Genomic DNA, 11,458 nt, shown 5'->3' with positions numbered 1-11,458 from the left:
GTACCTCAGGTAGAAGAGACACTTCAGCAACATTTGGGATGTCTTGTGCTACTGGATGGGTAACAGTACAATGTGATGGTTTATGTTGATGGCGGCAGACACAACACCTAGTTGGATGTGTGAGAGTCACTGAGACCTAGTTGTGTTTAGTCTGAGTGTGGTATATAAGAGGTTTTCACATTTGTTGGTGTCGATTTGCACATGTGAACCCTTAATTAGTGCCCCTCGTACCCTGGCATGGCTCGCTACACTCACCATGCTTCAGGCCCGGTTCCTCGTTCTGCTACCGCTGCGATTGCCACTTATCACTGTCCACAATCACAGTCTGCAAGGCTGATAAGGTCTGAATATGTGTAAAAATAAATACAAAATCCCCATAAATTCTTATCGACCACGTTGGCCTTTTGTGCGTGTCACCTTTTCATCATGTAGACCATATGTACATTGACCATACAGTGTTGCCATATTGACTGTGGTCCTAGACATTGTCTATCAGCCATTATAACAATATATAGGCCCTAATTCTGGTTCATTCGCTCAGATGCGTGCACGCATTCGTGCGAATGACCCAAACCCCGGCTTGCGAATGATTATCACGCGCCACCCATTCACACGCCAAATTCGTTCGCAAGGCTTGATATGGAATGTTTTACCTGAACATCCATTCGCATGCCAGTGGGAACCTCCCCCATCTTTCCATGGTCGCCAACCATCGAATAATGGCGAAGGTGGATGCATATGTAAGGGTAGCCCAGACCATTCGTACATATGAGCGAAGAAATGCAGGGAATCCAGCTGTCCGCCCCCCCCCCCCCCACACACGTGCGTCACGACCGCATTCGCATATGTGCGCCCAGCGTTTTAATGGGAACATCCATGAAATGCAGGGCGTACACATATGCTAATGCCCCATCCCGGCACCCCACACCCCTCTCAACCCCCCACTCACAAGGGTGGGAGCGTGCACTCGGGACCAGACTTCTCGCCGAGTTTGCACGCACCCAGCGTATTCACGTGCGCAGAAATGCTGCTGCACATGCACATATGCAAAACATCGGTCCCTGCGCGATTTCGCATCCAAGCGAATGAACCAGACTAAGGCCCATAGTGCTATTTATTGTTTAAGGAGGGGGCCCCAAATCGGTGTCTTGTTTAGAACCTTATTAATTTGAAATCCCCTCTGGATTGGACAGTGATTATACATTTCCCATTGCACAATGTCGGATAAAATGACCATATAGTAATTGTGGAGACTTTTGTTTATTTTTGGAAACCTGGAAGTTCTGGAAGACCCCAGAAACACATTCTGTCCTCATTGGCACAAGCGTAGATTTCCCAGCAGTCTGTGATATGCAGAACTGAGGAGCCTGGGATAATTCATCATCATTCATCGCAGCAGAACATCTTCACGTCATTAAGGGCGGTGTCGTCTCCATCTCCCTGAGGCGGCTCCACCTTGGTTTGAATCCCACAGACTCCGAACTCACAATCCTTGCTCCAGGAACCGTATGCTCCCAAAGAAGTTCCATCACCCTCCAACCTATCCCCATTGGAGCAATGAACCTTGAGGCTATTGACAGCTGTGTCATCTCCTTTATCTTGATATCCTTCCACCTTTAATTGGTATGACTCAATGTGACCACTGCTACATTTCAGTAGGGGGGTCCAAACTCCCCATCTGTGTAGATAAGAAGACAAAGATGGTCATCGCTCGAGAAGACTCATTTCTGGTTCATGCGAAGATACAGTTTGCTTTGCTTGCAAATTCTTTTTGTGTTTTTCAAAAGCTCATAATCAGATCAATAACCATAAAATACTTTGTAGAAGAGAGTAACAAATTTACTAAACAACGACTCAGTAATGATGGTGAGATGATCAAACCTTCTAAAGATAGAAAGTGGGCCAAAGCAATGGTAAGGGAATGGCTCTATAGCAGCGGTTACCAAATTGGGGTACTCGTAACCAGAGCTGGATTAAGGTCTGTGGGGGCCCTGGACAACAAATTTGTGGGGGCCCCCACAGATCACGCCGACGATGCCCCCCCCCCCCAAGGCAAACATCAGTGGGAGCAGGGCAGAGGGCGGGCGGCTGCAGCTGCAACAGGAGTCAGGAGTAGGACTGGTAGTGAGGGCTGTGACGGGATAACTCTGGAGTGGATATGGGCGGTGCGGCCTGCGCAGCGTGATGGTCAGAGGTCACGCTGCGCAGGTCGGACTGCCTATACCCGCTTCAGACTGCAGGCTGGGGATCGGGAACTCCTGGGCAGCGTCTGAGCACTTGCTCAGATGCTGCCCGGCATCATTTGGCAGCGGTGCCGTAAGTGTGGGGGCCCTCTGATGTGTGGGGGCCCGGGGCCATTGGAGGGCGGTAATGAGCTGCCTGGAGGAGCAGCAGCAGCAGCAGGAGGAAGGGTCCCGACACCGAGGAGAGCAGGAGGAAGCAGGTGAGTGAGCCTACCCTCACCCTGGAGCCCGCAGTGACCCCCGTGGAGCTCTAACCGCCCCCACCCCCCCTCCCGCACCCGCATCTCCCTCCACCAAAACACTGCATCTCCCTCCATCAAACCCCCACCGACGGAGCGTAGCGGCGGCCGCATTAACCCCCCGGCGTCCGCATTAATCCCTCCCCTGACGGAGCGGAGCACCGCATTAACCACCCCCTCCCCCCGGAGCAGGTGAGCTCCGGGGCACCGGGGCTCCCCCCCGCCTGGGGCGCTACGGTGCCCTGCACCGGCACTGCCCGGGGCGACCACCCCTATTGCCCCTGCCTTAATCCGCCACTGCTCGTAACCCTGGGGGTACACTACAGACTGGATGGGGGTACCTGAAAATAATATTGGTAATGGCTGAGCCAGCGATTGGAGTGTGCACCAGTGATAAATCATCGGGTGCGCTCTCCCGTTTTCAGCCCCCTAAATGGTCGCAGCGACATCCCCAGCCTCTTCTCCTGGCAGTGTGTCATTTTCATCAGTGACCATCTCTGGTCGCTGATGGAAATGGGACACTGAGCAATATGATTGCTGGGCAATATTGCCCTGTGTGTACGCAGCTTTAGACACAGACTGGAACAAACTGAACACTGGAGTAACCTCAGGCAGTAGTTAGCTAGGAAGTCTCCCGTTTGCCGGCCAGAGCTCCTGCAACCCCCTTCCCCGCTGATCGTATTACCAGCGTTTACCGCAAATCGCTGGTCTGCAGAGAGGAGTCCGCGTCATTTCGTGTCATTTTAGCCCCACCCCCTACTCACAGACTTGCGAGTTGCGGTGTTTGCGTGGATTGGGGGCGGGGCTTTGAGTCATCCCCGCCCATAAGATTCGGCTTAGTATGCTTCCAATCACTATCGAATCTAGAAATATGGTAATGGGTGTTCCCTTATCCAAATACTTAACAGAGATGATGCTCCTGCAAGCCACTACTCCTTTTTTGTCACTGTGGGGGCATGCCACCCATGTCGCACTTGCACACAGCAGCAGGATGCACACAGCCACTACGCTGCCCGCGCAGAGAAAGCTGGGCGGGCGCTGGCTCGGCTGTGCGCACCACGTAATGTCATCACGCCAGTTAACGCACATTACTATTTGAATTGTGGAGACAAAGGGCAGGGGAGGCGGAGCTAAGACATCCCGGTCCTACTCAGCTAAAACGTTCCAGACCGGGTTGCCATTAAAAATTAGAAAACACACCGTAATGCCCATTACACATTATAGCAAACGTCGTAATGCCCATTACACATTTTGCCACACACCATTATGCCCATTACACATTATACCACATGCCATAATGCCCATTATACATTTTGCCACACACCATTATGCCCATTACACATTATAGCAAACGTCGTAATGCCCATTACACATTTTGCCACACACCATTATGCCCATTACACATTGTGCCACATGCCGTAATGCCCGTTATACATTATTCCACATGCCGTAATATTTGTTACACATTATTCTGCAAGCTGTAACGCCTGTTACATATTATGTCTTGCACCATAATGGCCATTACACATAAGGAACACACGAAGACGGATGGCTGTGCGCTCGAGAGGCCACTTTGTGTAAAATATGTTATTGCTGCAGTGAGATGTGGCTACTAATCCACATAAAGATGAAGGCAAGAAACAACAACACTAAACACTGCGCTATAATGGAAATTGCTTTTTATAAACAAAATTATTAAAACAAATTATTAAAAAATAACGCTATAGAAAATTCCTTCCCATAGACTGAGTTATATCAACCGATGCAAGGAATAGAATACTGCGCTGAGGTCTGGGATCTCTTCCTTCTAAGAACCACAACCAATTCTGCTAAGAGACCAGTAGGGGTCACTGGAACCTCGTTTCATCTATATTAATGGAACTTTACAGACAGTTTTAGCACACGAAAAAGAAGTGTACCAGCGCTGGCTGAGATTATTTTTATAGAAAATAATAATAATGATATAGTAGAACGGTATCCTTTACAGTATTTATTATCAATAAAAATGCTAAAATAGCTGTACCAATAATAGGTAATATATAGGTAAAACAGGGGGTTACAATAAAATCATAATAATGGACATTCAATCAGCATCATAATAAATTGTGGGCATTGGTGTATATATTACCACACAGACGTCACAGATGGTAGTCCCATAAAGCAGCAGATATCCAGGTGGCCAAAGGCAGTCCCAAAACACAGAGTCCAGTTGGAGAATTAGGTTCCTCTGGTGGGAAAGATGGTAAACCTGGAGGAAGAATGGAGTATCCAGTCGCTGCCTCGGATAATGAGTCCGGATGGGGTGGTGCAGATGCACGGTGTGTGGTCAGCTGTGGTTGAAATCAAGCCCAATGGTGATGCGATAAGAGGGAATGTCCAATAGTGGGTGGCTCAACGCGTTTCCCTGGGTCAAACACCCAGCTTCTTCAGGAGCAGGTATATGTATGTCACCCTGTTAGGCTGTTTAAATACCCTGATGGTAATTACCAGATTGGGTGCAGCTGTACAATATGCATAGGAATTAGGATACCGTTCATAAAAATAAATAATTTAACCTTTAACCAGAAGGCAGATTTGACTAACTCATTGTTAGAAAATTTATACATATAATAATCAGTGTAAAAAGGATAATTTAAAAACAGTTATATCGAAATTTCTGAATCATGTGATCCATAATGGTCACGTGATCCGGAAGTAGCATAGATAGGGAAGTATATATACAGTATACAGGTTATGCCATTTTAATAATGGATCAGTCATACTCATCTATGGTTTATAGTTTTATTAGTTAAACGTAGGTATAATGAGGGAGTATTGATAATAAATACTGTAAAGGATACCGTTCTACTATATCATTATTATTATTTTCTATAAAAATAATCTCAGCCAGCGCTGGTACACTTCTTTTTCCTTTTTATCCATTTCGAGACCTGACAAGTCTCAGTACCAGCTGCAGATAGTAGCGCACTGATCACCAGACCTCTTTTTTCAGTTTTAGCACACGCACAGCGATGCTGTATAAGTTAAAACAACATGAATTACTTAATTCTAAATAATAAAAAAATGGATAAACAGGACATACTGTACAAAAATCATAAAAAATAGGAAAATTCATCCTACAGAAAAGATATAAAACAACATAAAAATTCCACTAGTCAGGATATGAAGAGAGAAATAATCCACTGTTCAATGGGATAGGCAGCACGAATGTCTCTGTGTAACTGTTTTAGGGGTAGATTTATTAAACTCGGTGAAGTGATAAACTGTCTGGTTTTTATCACCGACCAATCAGCTCCTACCTGTGAAGCTACAGGCTTGGTTTGATGAATGACAGGTAAGAGCTGATTGGTCGGTGATAAAAACCAGACAGTTTATCACTTCACTGAGCTTAATAAATCTGCCCCTGAGTACTTATTGTTATGAATGCATGAATGGAGAAATGGAACCTATGATCAGTCCATATTAGTAGATAATTAGCAGTCTGTTAGTCAGACATGTCCGCGCAGTGTCACAACTGGGGTGTTTGGAATTATATTTACCGCTCTTTTGCAGCAGCAAGTATGGGCCAGCTGCACTAAGCTTCAAAAGTGATAAAATGGAGAGTGATAAACAACCAGCCAATCAGATCCTGCTGCTGCCACCACCCACCCGGAGGCACCAGGCACCTCCGCACCACTGCTGGCTGCCCCACTCCCGGCCGGTGTGTGTTATTTTTAGGGATGCCAATCCCAGGATCCCGAGGAATCCCGAATGGAACATTTATTAGTACAGGAATTGAAAAATTGCCCCAAGATTGGCTTCCCTAGTTACAAGGTGTACCCTGCAAATTTTTCTATTTACAAGGCACTCGCAAACACGCCCGCAAAAATGGTGACCGCGCCTGAGGAAATGCTGGGGGTGTCTGGCCAAGTGCAGGCGTGTTTCTGCCTCCTAGGTGCTGCGCAGGTGACACTGTAAGCTTGACCATAAATATGATCCGGCTGCTCACTTACTGGGACACGGAGGACTGCACAGCTATGCGATTCACATCGTCCGGGCTATAGCAAAGTAATCGGATTCCATTCACAGCCGTATTGTCGCCCGGCCCCTGATCCGCCTCCACCTAATAAATAAAATGCGATGCATTAACAAACAAAATACAGGTGTGTGTACGTGCATTGAAGAGAGATAAAGGACCAACCAATAAGCCCCTAACTGTCATGTCATAGGGCATGTTTGAAAAATGGCAGGTGGGGGCTTTCTGGCTGGTACTTTGGGGGTTATTCAGCCCTGATCGCTGGGCTGCGAATTTGCAGGCTGGCCGACTATCGATACATTGCGCACGCGATTATAGGGTGCATGCACAAGGCCATCCAACGATAAAATCCAGCTTCTGTTTTAATCTCATACCGTTCGCAAGTTGATTGACAGGAAGCCGGCGTTTGAGGCTGGTCACTGGACATTTCCTGGGAGTGTCAGGTAACCAGGTGGTTTTTTATGGAGGGCGTGTGATGAAATCTCTGGCTAGCAGTGTCCCGTGGTGTGGGGTCAGTTGGGCGTCCCCCCAACCCCCCTCCCCTGCTCATCGCAGCACTGCTGAGTGGCTTCTATGCAGGAAGGCAAAGGGGCTACAGGCATGACCAGCGGGTCATGGAGTGCTGTCCGTGCCCCCCAGATCAGGTCAAAATGAGGTGCCAGGGTTCACGATAACAGGCATTCCTGCGAAGCCACGCCCCTATTACCCAAAGGAAATTACCCTTTTCACGAACATGAGCCGCGAGGAATGTGGGAGTCCTAGATTGGGGCAGGACAATGTTGGGAGGTATGTATATACCATATATAGTACTGTGCAGGGCAGGACAATGTTAAGAGGGATGTATATACTGTATACAGTACTGTGCAGGGCAGGACAATGTTGGGAGGGACGTCTATACCGTATACAGTACTGTGCAGGGCAGGACAATTTTGGGAGGTATGTATATACCGTACACAGTACTGTGCAGGGCAGGACAATGTTGTTAGGTATGTATATACCATATACAGTACTGTGCAGGGCAGGGCAATGTTGGGAGGGACGTCTATACCGTACACAGTACTGTGCAGGGCAGGACAATGTTGGGAGGGACGTCTATACCGTACACAGTACTGTGCAGGGCAGGGCAATGTTGGGAGGGACGTCTATACCGTACACAGTACTGTGCAGGGCAGGGCAATGTTGGGAGGGACGTCTATACCGTACACAGTACTGTGCAGGGCAGGGCAATGTTGGGAGGGACGTCTATACCGTACACAGTACTGTGCAGGGCAGGACAATGTTGGGAGGGACTTCGGTACCATACACAGTACTGTGCAGGGCAGGGCAATGTTGGGAGGGACGTCGGTACCGTATACAGTACTGTGCAGGGCAGGACAATGTTGGGAGGGACGTCGGTACCGTATACAGTACTGTGCAGGGCAGGACAATGTTGGGAGGGACGTCGGTACCGTATACAGTACTGTGCAGGGCAGGACAATGTTGGGAGGGACGTCGGTACCGTATGCAGTACTGTGCAGGGCAGGACAATGTTGGGAAGGACGTCGGTACTTGTGTACAATCACAGCTCCCACGATGTCCATCGCATAGCAAAAAATCGCATGCGATCGCATCGCATGCGATCGCATCGCATGCGATTTTTAACTGAAATGCATCCAAATGCATTGAAATTAGTATCAAACATGTTCAATGGCCCCCAAATGTCATTTTTGAGGCTGTACCACCCTCACTATCAACGCGAACCCGAAGCGTGGCGAGCGCAGCGAGCCCGCGAGGGGCGTCGCTACGCGTCCTACGACCTTTTCATACCCCCACTATCCACGTCGGCGTGGAGTTGAGAATAGAAAGTGTGGTGAGCGCAGCGAGCCACTGAGCCCGAAGCGTGGCGAGCGCAGCGAGCCCCGTAAGGGGACACGGATACCTTCACAGGTATACGCGTCCCCTCGCGGGCTTCACAGGTGTCCACGTCCCCTCGCGGGGCTCGCTGCGCTTGACATGCTTCGGGCTCGGTGGCTCGCTGTGCTCAACACACTTTCTATTCTCAACTCCACGCCCTAGTGGATAGTGGAGGTATGAAAAGGTCGGAGGACGCGTACCGCCGCCCCTCGCGGGGCTCGCTGCGCTTGACATGCTTCGGGCTCGGTGGCTCGCTGTGCTCAACACACTTTCTATTCTCAACTCCACGCCCTAGTGGATAGTGGGGGTATGAAAAGGTCGTAGGACGTGTACCGCCGCCCCTCGCGGGCTCGCTGCGCTCGCCACGCTTCGGGTTCGCGTTGATAGTGGGGGTGGTACAGCCTGAAAAATGACATTTGGGGGCCATTGAACAGGTTTGATACTAATTTCAATGCATTTGTATGCATTTCTGTTAAAAAATCGCATACAGAAGAGAAATCTAACTCAAACTAATACTGTATATATAGTGTGACTACCTTTTGCCTTCACCACAACATCAGTTCTTCTAGATATCACGAATAAGACAGCCACAACCAGAAGACACAGGAGAAGATACGTGTCTATGGGCTGCCAGAGCTGGCAAAATATAGAGACGCTGGCTGGAGAGACAGAAGGAGGCTGGAGAGACAGAAGGGGATTGGCTGGAGATGGAGAGACACTTTTGGAAAGAAAGACAGAGGCTGGTCCTTGGTACTGTGCTAATGACAAGAATGAGTCTGTTCCCGATTTATCCTGCAATAAGATGGATAACAGCTCTGATCTGGAGGAATCCATCATGCATCCGGCCGCGCAAAACCACTTCCCAGGAATGAAGAAACAAAGGGGAAGCCGTTCACTGCACATGCGCAACTGGGAAAACCGCCACGCCTTCTATCGGCAAACACATCCACCCACTGCGATCACTCACCCCGACAAGCTGGCGATGAATGTCAGTGGCCGGTGTGCCCATTAGACAAAAACTACCCACCTCAGGTGTAAAATTCTAACATTGTAGTCCTATTGAATATGGTATGTTGCTATGGGCAACCAATCAGAGTCTAGTTATTATCTTCTAGAAGGCGTTAAATACAGCCCGTAGCAACATCCCATATTCAATAGAACTCCAATCTTTGACCCCTCAATGTGTGACCATGACTCCACCAGCCCCGCCATCTTACACCTGATGCTGGGGCAAGATGACCGATACGAGGGTAAGTGGCGGTCTACCTGCTCTGGCCTGGTAGTAATTTAAATAAAATAGAGAACATTACATGTGATAGGTCTTATGACCGTTCTTAATTCCAGCTATTCTAGTCATTTAGTTCTCTCCGTTGATGGATTTCCCTTCTTCTGCCCCATTCCCTCAACATCTCCTCCTGGTCTTCCCAACAACATGGATGTAGCTCAGTGACTTACCTTCAGAGAGAAAGATTTCACTTTATAACCATTCGGACACCTCTCAACCGGTCCCCATGCGCCCCATTTCGCACCATTATCAGTGGTGATGTAATTATAGGCCAACTGGCCGAACCCAACCGGGAGGAGAGACAGGAGGATGAGCGCCGACGCGATGTGCGCCATTGTGATTAGGAACGGAGAAGACCAGGAGAAGACCAGAAGCAGAGCTCTGAGGGAACTATTTATGGGCTGGCTGGTAGGCTGTGGTCCAAGATAAATAACAGCACACCGTGCTGGGAGATAACTGGCGTTTATTTTACATTTGATTACTGTTGCTGAGCAAAGGTCAGAATTTTGGTGGAGTTTGTGCCAAACTGACCTATTGTTAGATGGAATCAGCTGGAAACTGTGACTTATAGCTCTATAGATGCCTGGCATTGCTACCCTCATTTCTGTTATTAGTCTGATTTGTGGGGTTCATCCAACCTTTAATTCTCTTTGAGAATTTTCTTATATGACTACAAAACTGTAACTAGGGTTGTACAACAGGTTCCGCTACATAAATCCTTTGCTTCTGGGTATCGGGGTACCTAGAACAATATCATGCACGCCTTAGGGTTCTGTGTAGACTCTTGGTTGCCGTCATCTGTACTTACCATACAGTACTTACCGGTACCAAGGGCACCACTCTCTCTATCACTTAATGATGTCATGCACATGACATAATGATGTTGTGGACCCAGGGGGTGGAGCTGAGCCATGTTACGGCACTGTAGAGCAGTGACCTCTTCGCTGCCCTGCAGCCTGAGAAATATGCGTTCCACCGACCACTTCTAGTCTCTGGCTGTGCGTTCCACCAATGACTTCCAGTGGAAATCTGAGATTATGGTCTGTTGGGAATAACTAAACACAGGGACAGACACATGGGAACCACAACTTTTACCAATTGTGGATTTTTTGACAACCTGGCTAATCCACTGCGGACTTTCTAGATATGAACAGTCATCGCAGGCTCAGCGTAGCCAGAGACTTGATTATGGGAGAACCAATTAAGTGTCCTGTACCATGTGACCTAGTAAGGGTAGTTAAATAGTGACATGACAGGTGTCTGAAACATGTTGGAAAAGGAGACAGCCATTGAAACATGTTGGAAAAGGAGACAGCCATCTGTTACCCAAGTAGAACTCAAGAAGGAGCCCACCACAAGGCCTGTATCAATAGGCACAGCCAAATTGGCCATCTGGACCAATACAGCCCTGCTTTCTATTTGACCATGAACAATGTGCATGTATTGAAGATATATGGGGATTCTCATGAGTCCACGCCCCTACCTTGTGGTATGGCCAATGTGTGCGATGGCCAATCCACCTTTTTTGTGCTGCCAGGGCCGAAAAGCAGTCCAACTAATCACTGTCAACAGGACATCTAACCACATGGTCTATTGTTCGACTATAGGCTTTGCAAACAGCAATGTTGCTGAAGGAGAACAGGGAACCTTCATAATGATCTCCAGATATAAGACATGGCTCTAATGCAGATTACTCATAGGAGATGATAAAGCCCAATATGCACCCCACAGATCAAACGGACAATAGCTGGTCCAACATGGACAGAGGGAAATAGTAATTATA

The 11,458-nt window shown here is 48.2% G+C and overlaps 1 protein-coding gene across 1 annotated transcript; it reads right to left on the bottom strand.

Moving 5' to 3' along the window:
- Positions 1 to 1,241: 1,241 nt before the first annotated feature.
- On the bottom strand, positions 1,242 to 10,052 carry LOC146075977 (vitelline membrane outer layer protein 1-like). The gene is made up of 3 exons (XM_083185724.1): positions 9,846 to 10,052; positions 6,475 to 6,584; positions 1,242 to 1,678 (listed from the first exon to the last, which is right to left on the bottom strand). Exons 1-3 carry the CDS (start codon positions 10,008 to 10,010, stop codon positions 1,384 to 1,386), a joined length of 570 nt encoding a protein of 189 aa, XP_083041850.1. The 5' UTR covers positions 10,011 to 10,052; the 3' UTR covers positions 1,242 to 1,383.
- Positions 10,053 to 11,458: the final 1,406 nt, after the last annotated feature.

Source organism: Crinia signifera, chromosome 4, assembly GCF_055691185.1.
Source record: "Crinia signifera chromosome 4, ASM5569118v1, whole genome shotgun sequence".
NCBI lineage: Eukaryota > Metazoa > Chordata > Amphibia > Anura > Myobatrachidae > Crinia > Crinia signifera.
Note: the sequence above shows the minus strand (reverse complement) of the source record. Positions and strands in the feature narration are given on the sequence as shown.

What these genes read in the sequence shown, in the direction of transcription:
- LOC146075977 (XM_083185724.1), bottom strand. Translation starts at nt 10,010, where the DNA reads ATGGCGCACATCGCGTCGGCGCTCATCCTCCTGTCTCTCCTCCCGGTT. An exon ending in TGAAATCTTTCTCTCTGAAG is followed by an intron (nt 6,585 to 9,845) that starts GTAAGTCACTGA and finishes TTTATTTATTAG; the next exon opens with GTGGAGGCGGATCAGGGGCC. An exon ending in GTGCAGTCCTCCGTGTCCCA is followed by an intron (nt 1,679 to 6,474) that starts GTAAGTGAGCAG and finishes TTATCTACACAG; the next exon opens with ATGGGGAGTTTGGACCCCCC.